The sequence below is a fragment of the Enhydra lutris genome, unplaced genomic scaffold, assembly GCF_002288905.1.
Source record: "Enhydra lutris kenyoni isolate GAN:26980312 unplaced genomic scaffold, ASM228890v2 scaffoldscaffold55, whole genome shotgun sequence".
NCBI classification, from domain to species: domain Eukaryota; kingdom Metazoa; phylum Chordata; class Mammalia; order Carnivora; family Mustelidae; genus Enhydra; species Enhydra lutris.
The window spans coordinates 8301072-8320838 of record NW_019154139.1 but is presented as its reverse complement, the minus strand read 5'-3'; the positions used below and the strand labels follow the sequence as shown (position 1 = coordinate 8320838).

General features: G+C 45.4%; 1 protein-coding gene across 2 annotated transcripts; it reads left to right on the top strand.

Moving 5' to 3' along the window:
* Window positions 1–312: 312 nt before the first annotated feature.
* On the top strand, window positions 313–18591 carry LOC111157626 (adenylosuccinate lyase). Of its 2 annotated transcripts, XM_022519205.1 has the most exons (13): window positions 313–522; window positions 4692–4895; window positions 6579–6623; window positions 7684–7763; window positions 11156–11327; window positions 11538–11584; window positions 12481–12571; window positions 13000–13069; window positions 13211–13358; window positions 14884–14974; window positions 15992–16081; window positions 16613–16789; window positions 18459–18591. In XM_022519205.1, the coding sequence occupies exons 1-13, from the start codon at window positions 352–354 to the stop codon at window positions 18543–18545; spliced, it is 1473 nt and encodes a 490-aa protein (XP_022374913.1). In that variant the 5' UTR covers window positions 313–351; the 3' UTR covers window positions 18546–18591. The 2 variants fall into 2 exon arrangements, with proteins under 2 accessions (XP_022374913.1, XP_022374914.1); XM_022519206.1 differs by lacking the exon at window positions 16613–16789.
* Window positions 18592–19767: the final 1176 nt, after the last annotated feature.

The window sequence follows — 19767 nt, the reverse complement described above, 5'->3', positions numbered from 1 at the left end:
AAACACATAGAGGGTTTTCTAAGTGTCCCAGACATCGGTCTGATACCTGACACTTCACGGTAGTCTTAAAGGCAGGTATTAGTGTACCTTTTTTCAAATGGGGACACTGAGGCACAGAGTGGCTAAGTAACCAATGAAACGCTAATCACGCTCCTTGTCCACGAAGAGAAACCCGCCAAACCTCACCCGCGGGCAGCCCAAGCCCGACAACTTTACGCGCCGGCGTCTCCCAGAACCCCGGGGCGGGACCAAGTGGAGAAGGTCCCGCCCCGAATGGAGGAAGTCCCGCCCCCGGACTTCCGCTCCAGCCCTCGCTGGCCCTCATTCACCTAGTAGGTACTCCCGGTCGGGATGGCGGAGAGCGGCGACAGCGGCGGGCAGCAGGCGCCCTGCGGGTACGACAGCTACCGCTCGCCGCTTGCCTCCCGCTATGCCAGCCCGGAGATGTGCTTCGTGTTTAGTGACAGGTACAAATTCCGGACCTGGCGGCAGCTCTGGCTGTGGCTGGCGGAGGCCGAGCAGGTAAAGGGCCACGGGGATAGGGGCCGGGCTGGGAGAGGCGGGCCCGCTCGGCACGTGCGCGGCTTGGCGCGGGGCTTGGGCTTGGGCTTGGACATGGGCCTGGGCCTGGCCCCGGACCTGGCCCCGGACCTGGCCCCTGGGGGCAGCTGCCCCGCTATTTTCGGCCGAGTATCCCTTTCCTGAGGCGCTGTGGCCCGAGGAAGGTCAGGGCAGGAGGCCCGGGAGCGACACCTATTGCCTCCCTAGTTTAGACTCACGGAGGGTTAGAGACGCGGAGGCGGCGGCGAGAAGTGCACGCTGTGGTTTTAAGGATTTATCTTGGCCATTCCTGCAGGAATACTCGGCTGACCACGGACACTGAGCGCTCCTTACGTGCTTGTGTGCTGTTCTAATATCTTTACACATCTTTTCCCGTTTAACTCGTAAAGACTAAGCAAACTAGATGGTGCTTTTTCCACATTGTGTGTGGAAAGCCCACATGATATGGGCGAAATCAAGCCTCAGTGATAGCCACGCGCGTTATTGGCTCCTAACCATTAATAGCGGAACCGGGGTGTTAACTTGGGTTCGGTGCAGAGCCTGAGCACTCAGCCACTTTGTCTTCCGCGGTGCCTCGATGGAGTTAGGGACAGGAGTGTCACTACAAAATTCGTATTTCCTAGGCCGCTATTTCCCGTCCACTCGGCTGCGTTTTGCCTTTATAAGGAGGGAGAATCGGGGTAGGGGATTTATTAGATGGGATTTCTGGTATCTTTTTTTAAGAGCTGCAAACAAAGCTGTTCAGCTCAGCGCTTTCAGAAATAGCTCCAGAGGGGCCTTCCCAGAGGATTTGAAGGGAGCTGAAGGTGATCCAGAGAGCTATAAAGTTTCAGAGGAAAATGCCGCAACAGGCAAGATGGCAGTGTCCTCTCAAAGGGCATCAGTAAACTTGGAAACAATCTGAGCGCGTGCCTGGGACCGAGGTATAGCGGAACTCCCCAAGCAGAAAACTCACTAGATTTTCCACTTCCCCTTCATTGTGCTCAAGAAAATTAAGTGACATAATTAAAGACACATTTATCATGTCTACTGTGTGCCAGGCACTGTCTTAAGACCTTGCGTACTAATGGCTCATTAACCCTCAGAACAGTCCTGTATGCTAAGTACTGTTTTACAGATGTTTGACAGATGACAGAATGGAGACACAGAAAGACTTCATCAACTATCGGCTCAGATGACAGTAATGGGTAGAAAAGGACATTAATAGGGTGTTGTGATTTATCATGTATTGGCATGTACTCTTTTCTGTTTCATATGATACTCCATTATATAGATGAGGGTAGTGGCATTCAAAAACGCCAGGATCACCATAACTAGGAAATGTCTTCTAGCTGGAATTGAAATGTAGAGTCATCTGAATATGCATTCAGATTTCAGATTCAGATTACGCATTTCCTCTGCCGAGTCAGCGCATTGCCTGAAATGCATACACGATTGCTATAATCTGAGTTTGGAATATGTTAGGGTGTCGAAATTAGCATAAACTGCGCAGTAATTTTAGTAGCTAAGAAGAAAATTGAATAAGAGATCGGGAGGAATGCAGAAAAGCAGGGGTGGGGGATGAATTTCAACAAGATGCCTTGCTTGGGGGCAGGAAGCAGTTCCGCCACACTGCCCCCTGCTGCTTTGCTTTGGGAGGAGACCTGAGATACTTTCTGTTGTCATAAAGCTTGGCCCCTATGGCTACCTGAGCTATGGAAATTTGGCTAGTGTGACTGAGGAACTGAATTTTTACTTTTTAATTTCAATCAGCTTAAATGTAAATAGCCATATCTGGCAAGTAGCTACTGTCTTAAACAAGATAGGCCTTCGATGCACGAACCTCCCCAGGGTCAAGGCTTGGGAGTTTCAAGACAGGTTTGAATGAATTTCACCAGTCTGTGTATTTAGCACTTGAATCCAGGATTCTGAGCTGCCTCTGGGCTGCAAGCTGTTTTTTGCCAGTCTGGTTTTTCCAGTGATGAACGACTGTAAGATGTTTATGTGTTTATTTTCTCAATAACTTCCTGTAGTGGTTTTCAGTTTTACTGAGTTTGCTGTATGTAATTTGTTGGCAAAACCACTTGCAACATTCTTAATTCTCATTTCTCTAAGTAAATCCATCTGGGTCAAATGTAAAGTTTTGGCCTGGATCCCTCACTTTGGGCACTTACAGGCCAAGCACTAAGGGGTAAGCAATAAAGACAACAAACTCTCCTCTTATGGAATATATATTCTAGGGGGAGGGACAGGCTAATGCGTTTATAAAAGTGTCATGTGGTATTAAGTGCTGTGGATAAATTTAGGTTAAAGGGATAGTTGAATGACATACAAGAAGGATGTTTCATTTTGGACTTGGGAAAGACCTCTTTGAGGAGATGACATTTGAGCCCAAAGACCAAAACATGTGAGCCAGGCAGAGATATAAAGGCAGAGAGAACAAAGATCAGAATATATTGTTGCATATTTTGGCATTTACTTAGAATGTAATTTACATTATTTAAGAAAATCATGCCCTCGGGTGCCTGGGTGACTCAGTCAGTTAAGTGTCTGCCTTCTGCTCAGGTCAGGATCCCAGGGTCCTGGCTGGTTGGGGAGTCTGCTTCTCCCTATACCCCCTACCCCCACTTGCTGGAGGGCGCAAGCTCTCTCTTTCTCTCTCTCAAAAATAAAAAAATTTTTTAAAAAGAAAAAAAAAAATCATGCCCTCCAGGGAGTCTGGGTGGCTCAGTTGGTCAAGCATCCAACTCTTGGTTTTGGCTTGGTGGTGATCTCAGGGTAGTGGGATCAAGCCCTGCGTGGTGCTTCCCACTCCAGGCAGTCTGCTTGGGATTCTTTTTTTTTTTTTTTTTTTTTAAAGATTTTCTTTATTTATTTGACATATCACAAGTAGGCAGAGAGGCAGCAGAGAGAAAGATGGGGAAGCAGGCTCCCCGCTGAGCAGAGAGCCCAATGCAGGGCTCAATCCCAGGACCCTGGGATCATGACCTGAGCTGTAGACAGTCTTTAACCCACTGGGCCACCCAGGTGCCCCTACGCTTGGGATTCTTTCTTCTTCTGACCCTCCCCGTGTGCATGCATGTTCCCCCCCATAAATAAATACAATCTTTTTTTTTTTTTAAGTTTTTATGTATTTGAAAGAGGGAGAGTGAGCGAGAGAGAGAGCACCGTGCGTGAGCATGAGCATGAGCAGAGGGAGGGAGAGAAGCAGACTCCCCTGCTAAGCAGGGAGCCGGATGCGGTTCTTGATCCTAGGACTCTGGTATCCTGACCTAAGCTGAAGGCAGTATCTTAACTGACTGAGCCACCCAAGTGCCCCATAAATAAATAAAATCTTAAAAAAAGAAAACATGCGGGGCGCCTGGGTGGCTCAGTGGGTTAAAGCCTCTGCCTTCGGCTCAGGTCATGATCCCAGGGTCCTGGGATCGAGCCCCGCATCGGGCTCTCTGCTTCTCGGGGAGCCTGCTTCCTCCTCTCTCTCTCTGCCTGCCTCTCTGCCTGCTTGTGGTCTCTGTCTGTCAAGTAAATAAATAAAATCTTAAAAAAAAAAAAAAAGAAAACATGCCCTCCTCCCCATGTACTTTTCGTTGCCCCAAATTTTATTTTTATTTTTTTCTAAAGATTTATTGATTTATTTTAGAGAGAGTATGTGCGAGGGAGGGTGGGGTAGGGGCTAAATGGAGAAGGAGACCAGCTGACACCCCCACTGACCAGGGAGTCTGTGGCAGGGCTCCCTGCCAAGACCTTGAGGTCATGACCTGAGCTGAAATCAAGAGCCCACATGGCTCAACCAACTGAGCCACCCAGATCCCCACCCCAAATTTGAATTTAAGAATTGGGAGGTGGGGGGCGCCTGGGTGGCTCAGTGGGTTAAAGCCTCTGCCTTCGGCTCGGGTCATGATCTCGGAGTCCTGGGATCGAGCCCCGCATCGGGCTCTCTGCTCAGCAGGGAGCCTGCTTCCTCCTCTCTCTCTGCCTGCCTCTCTGCCTACTTGTAATCTCTGTCAAATAAATAAATAAAAATCTTAAAAAAAAAAAAAAAAATTGGGAGGTGGGGCGTAAATGCTAAGATGAACCATTTTTTTTTCTTAGTGTCACTTCAAGTCATTGTGACATTTGAGGTTATTTATTTTGTTGTGCCTGTTCTGCAGACATTGGGTTTGCCTATCACAGATGAACAGATCCAGGAGATGAGGTCAAACCTGGACAACATCGACTTCAAGATGGCAGCTGAGGAGGAGAAGCAGTTGCGCCATGATGTGATGGCTCACGCGCACACGTTTGGCCGCTGCTGCCCGAAAGCTGCAGCCGTAATTCATCTTGGCGCCACCTCCTGCTACGTTGGAGACAATACGGTAAGAGCCTCTGTTTTGTTTCCACTTAGGATTCAGTCTTCATAATGGATTTATGAATTTTATGTGATTTTTGTCTAATTTTAGGAAGTGATTCCATAGATCATTAGCTTTAGGGGTATCATAAACTCAGGAATTTTCTGCTTTTGTTATCCTTCCAGTCTAAACTATAAGCCCCTAATGACTTCCATAATGGAAGACTGGCAGATACAGTTTATGCATTGGTTGGCTGGACCCAAGTCAAGGTCTCAGTGTTTTAGTGGCAAGGCAATTGTCCAGAGGGGGTTTCTTTCCAAAGTCCTTTATAACTCTTTGTTGTAACTTCTTGGGGCGGGGGAAAAAAGGTTTGCATTAGGATTCTTTCACAAAACACTTAATTGGCAGAGTAGTTTATCGTCAAACATGAAAAAGTAATACCACATTTTCTTAAGAGTTTACTAGGCCCTTGGCAGTGTTCTGACCACTTTATATGTCTTACTTCATTTATTCTTCACAATCATAAGAGAGGTGCTTTTATCTCCATTTTTCGATGGCTTCTTGAGGTGTAGTTTACATACCATAAATTTCCCTATCTCAAATGTGCAGTTCAGTGAGTTTTAGTAAATTGTTACAGTTCAGCCTTCGCTACAGTCCGGTTTTGTGGCACATCCATCACTCTAAGGAGTTCTTACGCCTGTTGGCAGTCAGTCCCCACTCCTTCTCTCCAGACCAAACAACTGTTGACCTGCTTTCTTTCTCTGTAGTTTTGCCTTTTCTGGTAATGTCCTATAAATGGAATCAGGATGTGTAGTCTTTTGGATCTGGCTTTATGATTCCTATCTCTACGGATGAGGACACTTAGGTTGAAGAACTTGCCTAATATCACACCGCTAGAAAGGATACAAGCCCAGGGAGAATGGCTCCAAAGCTGTGCTCTGGATCACACTGTGCCGGGGGGACCAGAAGTTCCATTCCAGATACCTTTCCAAGTCAGAAAGAGGCCACTGATTTTTAAGTTGCCCCAAATACTTGTAGTCTCAAGTGGTACATAATTAAAGGCATCTGTGTGTAATTGGTGACTCAAGTAATAGAAGAACAACAGTCCCTTCCCTTGGAATATACTTTATTTTTTTTATTTTTTACATGTACCCAGTGTGTAGTTGGGCTCAGCAATTACTGTCTCGTGTGAGTTGGCCTGAAATGCATCTCCTATTTCCCTCAAGGACAGCTTCAAATTTCCTAAACCTTGATATTCTGGTTCGTGTCTTTTTGTTGTTGTTGTTGTTAGCAATGGTAGATGTGGACAAAGGAGGGGAAACTAATGGAATGTTCCCCCTGGAAGCTTCTCCGAGACTCAGGCATTTCTCTTTGGGAGCTCGGTGACCCGGACATCTTCACAGTATTCAGGATGGAAGTTTGCCCCGTGACTGTTTTCCAGTCATTTTAGATACCGTGTGCACTGGCCTTTGGGGGGATAAGGGATTTTTTCCTTGGAGATCACAGAAGTACTGCTCTCCAGGTTGATGTGCTTTTAAAACAGTAACCTGAAAAGAACAACTTCTGTTAGGATCTTCTGGCTTACACCAAGGGTAGCTAATAGTGAGATGAGTGGCTAGCTGAGAAGCCCAGATGTGAGGGCTAAAAGGGGTTATGGAATATTGTTTGGCCAAGCTGTTTAATGTGAGACTACTGCATTTTCCTTTGCAGGACCTGATTATTCTTAGAAACGCATTTGACCTGCTTTTGCCAAAGGTAAGGAGTTGGCGGCAGTTTCCTGTCAGCCCTGGTTTCCCCAAGATAGGACATGGCACTGCTTTCAAATAAATCAACACAATGTGACTATAAATATGTTGTCTTTTACTCAGGCGAACGATCCTGTGTCGTATCTGTAGAACTAATTGTCTCTTTGGGTTAAAATGCTTTAAGCAAATGCTTTTTAAAACATAGCCTTTATAAATAAACAAATACATACATACATACATTAATTAATTAATTAAAGCATAGCCTTTTAGGAGTACCTGGGTGGCTCAGTGGGTTAAGCGTCTGCCTCAACTCAGGTCATGATCCCAGAGTCCTGGGATCAAACCCCCTGTGGGCTCCCTGCTCAGCTCGAGCCTGCTTCTCTGTCTCTCTCTGTTGCTCCCCCTGATTATGTTCCCTCTTTCACGGTGTCTCTCTCTGTCAGATAAATAAAATCTTTAAAAAAAAAGGAAAATATGGGGCGCCTGGGTGGCTCAGTGGGTTAAAGCCTCTGCCTTCAGCTCAGGTCATGGTCCCAGGGTCCTGGGATCGAGCCCCACATCGGGCTCTCTGCTCCGCGGGGAGCCTGCTTCCTCCTCTCTCACTCTGCCTGCATCTTTGCCTACTTGGATCTCTGTCTGTCAAATAAGTGAATTTAAAAAATCTTAAAAAAAAAATTTAAAAAATGAAAATAAAACATAGCCTTTTAAATGAAGGAAGTTAACTACCTGCTTGTTGTTGGAATATGTGGGTCAGATTTGTGATTTTATCCTGTTTTTTCTGCATGAGCACATAAGTGATCTTTAAATTGTGCAGAAAAAGTTCATGACTCTAGGTAGTCAACTCAATTTTCAAATATTGGTTGCTTTGAACTCATGAAGGCGCTTTGGGATACAAAGATGAAAAGATATGCCTCTGCCTTCCACAGGCTGGAGATCTAATTTATATTGTCTAAATTTATATTTATATTTATATTTATATAATATAAATTTATATTGTCTAAAAGTTTAACTCCTGATTATATAACGAGCTCACGGTGAACTCATTCTTCTCTACATGGTCTTTCTTACAGCTTGCTAGAGTGATCTCTCGGCTTGCTGACTTTGCTAAGGAACGAGCTGATCTTCCCACCTTAGGTTTCACACATTTCCAGTAAGTGATATGATTACTTCTTGGGACTTGGGCTAGTTTGTGTGCATTTGGCTTTCATTTCTTTCTTCAGGTTCCCTTCTCTGTGGAAGCCTGGAGGTGAAGAATCTCAAAACATAGTTTAGCAGATAACTTGGGATGCTTATGAGGAATGAACCTTGTCCCTACCGTAAAAGCTAGATTCTTAAGAGTTCATTGGGGGAACATTGGGAAATCTGGATCAAGAGCCATAGAAAATATTCATGCTCTTTGATTTAGTAATTCCATTTTTAAGACTCTAGCCCAAGGAAGTAATCTAAATTATGCAAAAAGCCTTATGTACAAAGATCTCTGTTAAACAACATGCTGGTTTTGGTAGTAAGCATTGGAAATAATCTATGTCCAGAATAAGAGAATAATTAAATAAGGTATAGTATGTAGTATATTCATAGGCCAGAATAATACGCAGCCATTAAAATGCTTGTAAGTCTAATATCATGGAAATATGCTTAGGTTAATGTTGTAGAATAAAGATAGCATATAAATTGTATAAGGATTGGAAGAAAATACACCAAGATATAAATCCTGATTTATCTCGTTTGTGGCATAATAGGATAATTACATTTTTCCCCTATATTTTGTTTTTTTAAAGTGTGCACATATTTTTATGATTATCAACTAAAATCCTTTTCAAAAGCAGAGAATGTCATTTTTGGAATGCTAGTAGCGAACTTCTAATGATGACATTCTAGTAGTGGCGTGTTAGCATTTGCCTTACATTTTAGTGGGGTGTCGAGTGGCAACAAGGATATTATCTCTTATAACGTAGGAGAGGCTGTTGAGTTTAATCTTCTCGAAGTTCAGGTCTGCATTTCTTGGTAGCAGAAAGCTGAGGGAATTGTCATGAGGAGTCCGTGTGCAGTATGTGGGGTGGCCATGATGAAATGTGGCCTTCCATCGGCTCCTGAGCTTTACCTGACTTGCAGCTCCTCTTCCGCTCCTGTGAGTAGTGGAGAGTGTCCGAGAACGCGTGCATCCCGGTGTTCCTGTGCGCGGAGCGTGATGAGGGCACCTGCTGCCCCAGTTAGCAGCATTAGGCGCTCAGAAAAGTGCTGATGCATCGGTATCACCTCAGCATAGGTCAGTTCCTGCACTTAAAATGCAGCAGCTCTGGGGCACCTGGCCGCCTCAGTCAGTTGAGCACGTGACTCTCGATCTCAGGGTTGTGAGTTCAAGCCCCATGTTGTACATGAAGCCTACTTAAAAAGGGGGGGGGTGCCTGAGTGGCCCAGTGGGTTAAAGCCTCTGCCTTCAGCTGAGGTCATGATCTCAGGGTCCTGGGATCGAGTCCCACATCGGGCTCTCTGCTCAGTAGGGAGCCTGCTTCCCCCTTTTCTCTCTGCCTGCCTCTCTGCCAACCTGTGATCTCTGTCAAATAAATACATAAAAAATCTTTAAAAAAAAAGAAAAAAGGAGTGGGGTGCCTGGGTGGCTCAGTCAGTTAAGCGGCTGACTTGGTTTTGGCTTAGGTCATGATGTCAGGGTCCTGGGAGCCAGCCCTGCATTGGGCTCCCTGCTCTCTCTTCCATTCCCCTCAAATAAATAAATTTTTTAAAAGGGGGGAAAGGGAAGCAGCTTTATTTTTTTTATTTTTATTTTTTTTAAAGATTTTATTTATTTATTTGACAGAGATCACAAGTAGGCAGAGAGGCAGAGAGAGAGGAGGAAGCAGGCTCCCTGCTGAGCAGAGAGCCTGATGCGAGGCTCAATCCCAGGACCCTGGGATCATGACCTGAGCCAAAGGCAGAGGCTTTAACCCACTGAGCCACCCAGGTGCCCCAGGAAGCAGCTTTATTGAGATAAAATTCACCCTTTTTAAGTCTGCAACTAATGATAGGTGTTTGGTTTTTTGTTTTTTGTTTTTTAAGATTTATTGATTTTAGAGAAAGAGCATGAGCCAGGGGAGGTGCAGAGGGAGTGGGAGAGAGACTCTCAAACAGACTCCCTGCTGAGCACAGAGCCTGATGCAGGGCTTAATCCCATGACCTGAGATCACGACCTGAGCCGAAATCAAGAGTCGGATGCCCAACTGATGGAGTCGCCCAGGCGCCCGTAATGCATGTTTTTAAGTACATTTACAGAATTACATAGTCACCAGTACATAATTCCAGAATATTTCCATCACCTCTCAAAAAAACCCATACTCAGTTACCAGTCACTCCTATTACCCCCCTTAGCTATCCCCTGGCAGTTACGATCTATTTTTCTGTCTATGGATCTGCTACTTCTGGATGTTTTATTTAAATAGAGTCACGCAGTATTCCTCTTATTATGACTGGCTTTGTTCTCTTAATGTTTTCAGGGCTCATCCATATCGTAGCATGTAGAGTGCTTCGTCTCTCTTTGTCGCTGAAGTGGTGGCTATACCAGATTTTGTTTTCCATTCTTCCATTGATAGACATTTGAGTTGTTTCTACTTTGTGGCTGTTATGTGCAATGCTGCCATGAACAGATCCAAGCAAAGCCATCCGTTTATATCTTTCCTTGTAGCAGTAATCTGCTAGCGAGAGTTAGCTAGAAAACCCCGTGAGATTAATGGGGGACATACTGTGGCTCATGGTATGCCTTCATGGTGCCAGCTGTTCATGTCATTAGCCTGATGGAAGCGAAAATCCATCTGGGATGAGCTAGACCATCTATTAGAACTCCAACCTTACTGTAGTATATTCATACTTATATTTTACATTCAGAAACAAACCTGCAGTAGATTGATTTAGACTTAGGACAGGGAGCAAAGCCCTCGTGTGTTACATTAGAGTCCGTTGGTTATATCTGTTTCGGGGCTGTTCTCCACAGCTTGGCTAGCTCCTCTTCAGACCTTATCTCACAGAGGTCTTCCTTTGTTGACAGTCTAGAGTAGCATTCTCCAATGTCCTCATTATTTTATGTTTTCACATTTCTGACCAAAAATCAGTAGTTACTTTGTTTGCTTGTTTATACCACAGTGTGAGCTCCATTGGACAGGAACCTTCTCTGTGTCGTTTGCTGTATTTTCAAAACCAAGAACACATTGGATATTTGGCAAGTGTTTGTTACGTGAGTGTATTTGACTTGCCAAAGTCTGGGAACAAACAAAACAGACATTGTGCCTGCCCTTCCATTGCCTCTTGATGATAAAGAACTATGTTAGAAGACCTTTAGTTATATAATCATTGAATATTTATAAATGACATTGAATTTCCTTAACCTTATTTACTCAAACCTCTTAGCTCTGGTTTTGTCTACACCATTTTCTCTCTTACTTTAATTCTTACCCTTTCCAGGGATAGCAATAATTGTTCAAAAAAGGAATGAAGCTTTTATGAAGTAAGTCCTTGGTTTGAGACTTCTGTGTGTCCTTCTTGGGTCATTTTCAGGCCTGCTCAGCTGACCACAGTTGGGAAACGTTGCTGTCTTTGGATTCAGGACCTTTGCATGGATCTCCAGAACTTGGAGCGGGTCCGAGATGACCTGCGCTTTCGGGGTGTGAAGGGCGCCACTGGCACTCAGGCCAGCTTCCTGCAGCTCTTCGAGGGAGATGACCAGAAGGTATTCTGAGAGCAATTGGGGGACACGGAAACTCAGTGGTGAGAACACCAGAAACAAAGCTGACCTCCAGGATGAGAGGAGGATTGATCTTGGGATGAGTGGAGTCTTTGGACCAGAAGCAGTACCAAGGGTTGAAACCTGGGCAGGATGTTGAGATGTTCTCATACTTGTCACACCTGGATTTCTACAGGGAGGTCTTTTTCTTCCAAGGTAGAGCAGCTTGACAAGATGGTGACAGAAAAGGCAGGATTTAAAAGGTAGGTAAATGGGAAAAGTGTTGGCTTCCCTGTTCCCTGTTAAGTGATGAAAGCCCTGTGTTCAGTGTACCTCTTGATTTGACCCTAACTTTTTCTTCCTTCGTTCTTCTGCCCATTTCCTTTTATCTCTGGCCTGGGTTTTTGTTTTCTTATAGTCTAGATTCTACTTTTTTACAGTCTATAAGGAAAAAGGAAAGTGTTTACTTCTGAGATTTTTAGAATAGTCTCACCCACATCGAGGTCCTCCCATGGGTTCTTCTAAATCTGACCATTTCCACTGAGGGCCACCAGGCTTCACCATGGCTGCTTGTTCCATGCATTTCCATCAGGTTATGACAAGACATGGGTACCCCAGGCCCACGCTTCCTTCTTGGGCCTGGGTGTTAGGAAAAAGGGTGGAAGAACAGTTTGTTTCAGAAGCATATTATCAATGAGGTCATGGGGGCTCAGTAGGACTTAGTATACCAGTGAGACCAAGCTTTTGCTTAAGGTCTGTTTTTGCTCATTTGTTTGACACGGTCACATTTTTTTTTTTTTAAAGATTTTATTTATTTATTTGACAGAGATCACAAGTAGACAGAGAGGCAGGCACAGAGAGAGGAGGAAGCAGGCTCCCCACTGAGCAGAGAGCCTGATGTGGGGCTCGATCCCAGGACCCTGAGATCATGACCTGAACCGAAGGCAGCGGCTTAACCCACTGAGCCACCCAGGCGCCCCTGACACGGTCACATTTTGAAAAAACTTTTTTTTTCCCAGATTTTATTTGTAAGTAACCTCCACACCCAGTGTGGGGCTCGAAAAACAACCCTGAGATCAAGAGTTGCATGCTCCGCCAACTGAGCCAGCCAGGTGCCCCTGAAATATTTCGCTTATGATTCTTTTCCATTTATTTCTAGGGCTTTCATCATCACAGGGCAGACCTACACACGGAAACTGGATATTGAGGTGCTGTCCGTGCTGGCTAGCTTGGGGGCATCTGTGCACAAGGTGAGTGGTAGAGGCAGTTTGTGGGAGAGGGGCTGAGAGCTTTGCACTCTGCAGAGAGATGGTATTTGCCTCAGACTTCTATCTAGACTTATCTCTCAAGAGATGTCAAACTTCATTTTCACCATCTGGGGTCTGCAGGTGACAGCTCTTAAAATAAGTGTGTTAAAAGACAGGACTAGCTCCAGCGTTCTCATTAAAGCTCATCTTGCCTTGTCTGTCCTTGCTGTTCTTCAGCAATGTTCCACACTGTGTTTCCATGCTCCCTTCCTTGTCATCCCTGCTCTTCAGGAGCCAGAAGGAGTCTGAGCGAGATATTCTCCAGGAGCTCTTGGAGAGGATGTGCTCACCTCCTTCATCAGTCTAACCCCTGCTCCCAGAGTCCTGAGCACCAGCAGTGTGGGACGATGCCTGTGGCCCTTTCCCCCCAGATTTGTACCGACATAAGACTCCTGGCAAACCTCAAGGAGATGGAGGAACCCTTCGAAAAACAGCAGATTGGTGAGTGTTCTGGGAAGATGTGGGAGCGCTGCAGAGATGCTGGGAGGCTGGTGGGCATGTGTTGATAGCTCACCCAGCAGTGTGCTCGGGCACTCGCTGTCCTCTGAAGTCTCTGCATTTGCTTCACCTTGTATGTGGCAGGCTCAAGTGCGATGCCATACAAGCGGAATCCTATGCGCTCAGAGCGGTGCTGCAGCCTCGCCCGTCACCTGATGACCCTTATCATGGACCCGCTGCAGACGGCATCTGTGCAGTGGTTTGAGCGCACACTGGATGATAGTGCCAATCGGTCAGTAGAAGGGGGGTGCCGTGTACAGCAAGTTGGGGGAAGAACCAGCAGAGGAGCCTGAAGGATGTTTTGAGCATCTGTGCATTTTCTCCTTGTCACCACAGAGCCTGGAGGGGTCTTCTTGTCGCCATAGAGCCTGGAGGGGTCTTCTTGTCCCCACAGATCCTGGAAGGGTCTAGCAGGGAGGCAAGAAAATAGAACAGTGTGATGCGTGTCAGGATCAGTGTGTGTATATGAGATAATCTCTGTGGGAGCTAAGATGGGGGAGTAGAGGAGGGTAGGGGAGAGGGGGTAGAGGAGTCAGGGAAGGCTTCACAGAGGAGGTGATGCTCTAAGACTCAAGAAATAACAGACTTTTTTTTTTTTAAGATTTTATTTATTTATTTGACAGAGAGAGATCACAAGTATTCAGAGAGGCAGGCGGGGGGGGGGGGGGGGGTCCCCGTCGCGCAGAGAGCCCGAAGCGGGGCTCGATCCCCAGACACTGAGACCGACACGAGCCCCAAGAGCAGAGGCTTTCCCCCTTTGGCCCCCCGGGGGCCCCCTATTTTTTTTTTTTTTTTTTTTTGAGATTTTATTTATTTATGTATTGAGAGAAAGCAAGAGAGCACAAGCAGATGGAGGGGCAGAGGGAGAAGCAGGCTCCCTGCTGAGCAAGGGTCCGACTCCGGGCTCAATCCTAGGACCCTGGGATCATGACCTGAGCCAAAGGCAGACGCTTAAACAACTGAGGCAGTCAGGCGCCCCATACTGTACTTTTTAAAAGTAGTTTCACATTACTCTGGTTTGCTTGCATTGTAGTAGGATCTGAAAAAAAAAATACATAGTTAAAGCTAACTCTCTGGGATCTTTGTGTAATCCAGGGAATAAGACATTGATGGAAATAAAACGTGTGAACTCATTCAGAAGTCAGCCGTTGCATACTTCTCACCAGGGTGTGACCTAATCAGATGTGCCCGCTAAAGCACCCTGTAACAGTTTGGAGAATCGGATGTAAGGGGACATGGATCTGGTCAGAACACATTAGGAGGCTACTTTAAAAAAATCCACGTGCACACTGGCACAGTGGCTATGCCATCAGAGAGGAAGGGTATGGGTCTAAAATCGGGGGCAGATTGGCTGACCTTGGTGGTGGAGGAGTGAAAATTAAAATCATGTTGTGGTGCTAGTGCCATTTTCTGAGCAGGAGCCACAGGGAGCAGAAGAGTGGGTGTGACATGTGAGTAGGAAGCAGTAGAAAAGTGGCTGAGTGCAGTTCGGTGTTTGAGGTGCCTACGGATCCACCAGGTGGAGCTCTCCATGGGGTGTCTGCTCTGGCACGGAAGCAGGTGGCCTGGACAAGGGGTGATAGATTGCGGGGTCATCAGGATATGGGGGTAGCTGAAGTCATGAGATTAAAGGAAGTTGTCCAAGTAGTACATGTGGCGTGACAAGTCAGTGAGGCAGCTTCTTGGAACACACCCTACACGTCACTCAAATTGGTATTTGTTTAAAGAAATAACTGAATGGGCTGTTTGTTTTCCAGACGTATCTGTTTGGCTGAGGCGTTTCTCACTGCAGATACGATACTGAATACGCTGCAGAACATTTCTGAAGGATTGGTGGTGTACCCTAAAGTAAGAAGCCTCCATTGAACAGCAAAATGTTGGGGGTGGGTGTTGACGTGGGAGGGGGAGTGTAATCTCTTCCTGCTCTGGAGCGAATATGTTTGGGGAGCTGCATCCCTGTCCAACCTGAGCACATTCTGAAGGTTATGACGTAAGCTCTAGAGAACTAACCCTGGGATCCACAGACACGTTAATAGAAGAGAGAAAAGGAACTCCTTTGGCTTATACTCTTCATGAGCATGAATCATCAGCTGTGGCGTGACTGGCAGAGCAGACAATTTCCTTTGCCTGTTTTTAAGTACCTGAGGCAGATGGGTTCATTTCCATTACATACTTGGCTCTTCAGGTCAGGCATAGAAATTTCAACAAAGTTCCAGTTTCAGAGATCTTTCCAATGAAGCGATTTTTAAAAATTTCTTTAAATCAGTATTCGTTTTTTATTTTTTATTATTTTTATTTTTTTTTAAAGATTTTATTTATTTGTCAGAGAGAGAGAGAGAGAGATCACAAATAGGCAGAGAGGCAGGCAGAGACAGAGGGAGAAGCAGGTTCCCTGCCGAGCAAGGAACCCGATATGGGACTCGATCCCAGGACGCTGGGATCATGACCTGAGCCGAAGGCAGCCGCTTAACCAACTGAGCCACCCAGGCGTCCCAGTATTCGTTTTTTAAATCAGAACAATACTTTGAGGAGGGTAGCAGGGATGGGAAGGATGGGGTGGCTGGGCGATGGACATTGGGGAGGGTATGTGCAGTGAGCGCTGTGAGCTGTGTAAGACTGATGAATCACAGACCTGTACCCCTGAAACAAATAATACACTATATGTAAATAGATAATAATAATACCTTGGATTAGAAAGAAAACTGAAAAATACACTGTTAATGAAAACGATCCATTCTACTCTCTGTCTTTACAAATACGATAGTTTGTGTCCTTGTGTGCGTTTTGCTGGTCACTTGGATCTCTTACTGCGTGTGTGTGACTTCGTAACCTTGAGCCATCTTAGGCCTGCATTCGTTCTTCTAGGTAACTGAGCGGCGCATTCGGCAAGAGCTGCCTTTCATGGCCACAGAGAACATCATCATGGCCATGGTGAAAGCTGGGGGTAACCGCCAGGTTCGTTGATCCCTTATGGTCCTGGAGGGGTGGAAAGGGCACCTTTAGTCCTGTTCTCCTCCCTTAGGAGAATGAAAACATTTCTGTCTGCACCCTCAGTCATGGTAGTGGTACAGAGCAGTAACCGTATTCTGCCATAGAACAGGCTTGTCTCTAGAGAGTGATTGTGGTGAACTTGGGTTGTTAAAAGTGCATCACTTAGTCACCTGTAGAAAAGGTCCATTTCTTCCTAGCGAAGAAATTAGGTCTGAATTTCCAAACAGGAAATGATGGGGAGTGGGCAGGACAGAAGAGCACACGGTTCGTGAGGCTTTAGAGGAGGGAGTGTAAGTTGGGCATTTACTTCAGGTTCAGCCTAGGATAAGGTCAGAGGGTCAAGATCTTGGAGTCAGACTGTGAGGGGAACCACCTCAGCCTAGAAGGGCTTTGTGTACCAGCCACAGACAGCATGGATGTGATGTTGGATGACTTCTTGAGATGTTCAGATGCCCTCTTAGTAAATAAGCCAATAGTACCTCACTGTCTTCCTAGGATTGCCATGAGAAAATCAGAGTGCTTTCCCAGCAGGCAGCTGCTGTGGTCAAGCAGGAAGGGGGTGACAATGACCTCATAGAGCGAATCCAGGCCGATGCCTACTTCAGTCCCATTCACTCCCAGTTGGACCATCTACTGGATCCTTCTTCGTTTACAGGTCGTGCATCCCAACAGGTAAGCACCAGAACACTTCCATAGCGCTGTAAGCCTCCCCAAATGCCCTCTTTTTAAAAATTTTTGTTTTTTAAATTTTTTTTAAAGAGCTTGTGCAAGTGGGGGCTAGGGTGCTGGGGGAGGGGCAGAGGAAGAGGGAGAGTCTTAGACTCCACACCCAGCATGAAGCCCAACACAGGGCGTGATGTCATGACCCTGAGCTCATGATCTGAACTCAAATCAAGAGTTGGATGCTTGGGGCGCCTGGGTGGCTCAGTTGGTTAAGCGACTGCCTTCGGCTCGGGTCGTGATCCTGGAGTCCTGGGATCGAGTCCCGCATCGGGCTCCCTGCTTGGCAGGGAGTCTGCTTCTCCCTCTGACCCTCCCCCTTCTCATACTCTCTCTCTCAAATAAATAAATAAAATCTTTAAAAAAAAAAAAAAAAAGAGTTGGATGCTTAACCAAGCCATCCACATGCCCCCAAAATGCCCTCTTTTTACGCTGCTGGGCTACAGAACCTAGAATACTGTCTTCAATGTTTCTACTTTTATAAGAGGTATGATGAGAATGAGGCTAGTCAGAAAGCATTCAGAGCAGGCTAACGTGATGATTTGGTTGTTTTGAGCTATCTTAAGTATTTTTCCCTGTGATTTCTCTGAATTTTGGTCTGGAGCATGTGGTATAATGGACAAAGATTGGGTTTTACCCTCAGGCAGATCTGTCAGGTTCGTTCCTGACTTCTGGCTTTCATTGGCCGACAGGATAAGAATACATATCTCACAGGCTGGGGGTTACATGGATTAAAAGACCTAGCACAGTGCTTAGTGCATAGTAAGTATTCAGTAAATGTCATTTTCCCTCTTGGTCTTTTAGAGACTACAAGAGCTAATTCAAAAAGATGTACGAGTGCAGACTAGCTGCTCATTATGCATTCGGATACTATGCTTCGTTCCAGGGGACAAAACTTGGTGGGGAAGTCTTATAAAGAGGTCATAACACCGAGGAGTGCCTACAGGATTTGTGGGAAGCACATTCTTTGGGATCACAAAGGAGGAATAGAACAGCTCTAAAATAGGAGAGGTCTGGAAAGGCTTCCTGGAAGACTTGACATCTGAGTTGAATCTTAGGGACAAGTAGGAACTGGCATACGACATAGTTCAGCATGGGAGAGAAACTACAATCATTTGAGTGTTGCTGGAACACCAAGTGCCCAGAAATAGTTACAGGCTTTCAAGTTGGAAGACAGACTGGAGGCAGGAGACCAGCAAGGAAGCTGCCAGAGGCGGCCACGCAGTACATGATGAGGGCGTTGAGCCAAGGTGGTGGTAGATACAGATAAGGGGAGAGATTGCAGGGCCGGTTAGGAAGTTAGTCACTTGGCAGCTGGTTGAATGAGGAGGAAAGAAGCAGTGATGATTTTAGCTTGGGGAACTGGGTGGGCAATGGGGAGACCAACGGAAAGAACAGGCTGAGCTGCTTTGTGGGGAAGCACATGGGGGCAGGGTGGGTTGAGCTGCCTCAGTCTAGGGCCAGATTCCTGACAGGTGGTTGAGAAAAATGGAAGTTCACTGGTGGAGTAAGAGCTTTATCAAATTATTTTTCAGTGATATAAACGGACATTGAAAAAAGCGTTATCAAATTTACATCTTGACATTTTCTTTTGTCTTACATTTGCTTTCCTTTTTGGCAGGTGCAGAGATTCTTAGAAGAGGAGGTATATCCCCTGCTGAAACCATATGAAAGTGTAATGAAGGTGAAAGCAGAATTATGTCTGTAGCGTTGGAAAAAATTAAACAAGAGGTCGTTGGCTTCATTAACTTTTATTGCCGAGTCTTGGAAAATGTTATTCTGATGCCTTATTTTACCTTTTACCTGTCACCTTAAATTGATACGGCGCTTTTTTCTTTGCATGGTGCCTTCAAATTCTCAAGGTTTACAAAGCAGAAATAAATCATGTTGGGGCGCCTGGGTGGCTCAGCTGGTTATGCATCTGACTCTTGTTGATTTCGGCTCAGGTCGTGATCTCAGGGTTGTGAGATCGAGCCCCATGTGAGGCTCAACGCTGGGTGTGGAGCCTGCTTAAAATTCTCCTTCTCCCTCAGCCCCTCCCCTCCTATCCCTGCTTTCCCTCTCTCTTAAAAAAAAATTATGTTGAATTGGACTCTTGTTTTCTACAGCAGCACAGCTTGTAGTTCATAGTTCGCTCTGTTCTTTCAGGCATATTGTCCAGCTAGCCTAGTCTGTTTCACATGCTCACTTGATCATGAGCGAGTAAGCAAACTCCTGGTCCTCTCTTCTGAAGGTAAATTTGATCTGCATCTAGCAAAGTAACCTGGACCCTGATTCACTATGGTTAGATACTTGGTATCCGGTTACGTTTTGCCAGAATATGTAATGAAAGTCAGAGGTACAGTGAATTTTCAGGTTTACTCACCTCACGTTGTACCCAGGCCGACTTCATCTTTTGGTAAAACTTATATATCAGAGAAATGCTAATTGGGTCTATTGATTTCATCAGGGCTTTCAACAGTCTTTAATCCTGGTTATACAGATCGATAGGTGATTGAACCAGGTGTAGCCAAAGATCATTAGGAACTGCCCTGCACCTAGAAGGGGAGCACTGGTATTAGTCCGCAAAGTTCCATCCTCAGCCCTGTCCAATTCCACATAATGGTTTCAGCATAGATGAAAATGAAAAAAGTATATTTATCAGATTTGCAGATAATACAAAATTAGGACAGTTAACCAATACATGTATTTGGTAAGATAACTAAAATTTATCTGACCTGAAATAGATTGAAATGATGTTGCCAAAATTAAGAAGAAAAAATTAAGATAAATGTAAATAAATTTGGCTTAAACTTCACTGTAGTCTTACTGTTCTATACCTACAGCATTATGTTCTAGTTTTTTTGTTTATTTTGTTTTTAACATACAATGTATTATTTGTTTCGGGGGTACAGGTCTATGATTTATCAGTCTTACACAATTCACAGCAC

What these genes read in the sequence shown, in the direction of transcription:
- LOC111157626 (XM_022519205.1), top strand. Translation starts at nt 352, where the DNA reads ATGGCGGAGAGCGGCGACAGCGGCGGGCAGCAGGCGCCCTGCGGGTAC. An exon ending in GGCTGGCGGAGGCCGAGCAG is followed by an intron (nt 523 to 4,691) that starts GTAAAGGGCCAC and finishes CCTGTTCTGCAG; the next exon opens with ACATTGGGTTTGCCTATCAC. An exon ending in GAAAAGGCAGGATTTAAAAG is followed by an intron (nt 11,585 to 12,480) that starts GTAGGTAAATGG and finishes ATTTATTTCTAG; the next exon opens with GGCTTTCATCATCACAGGGC.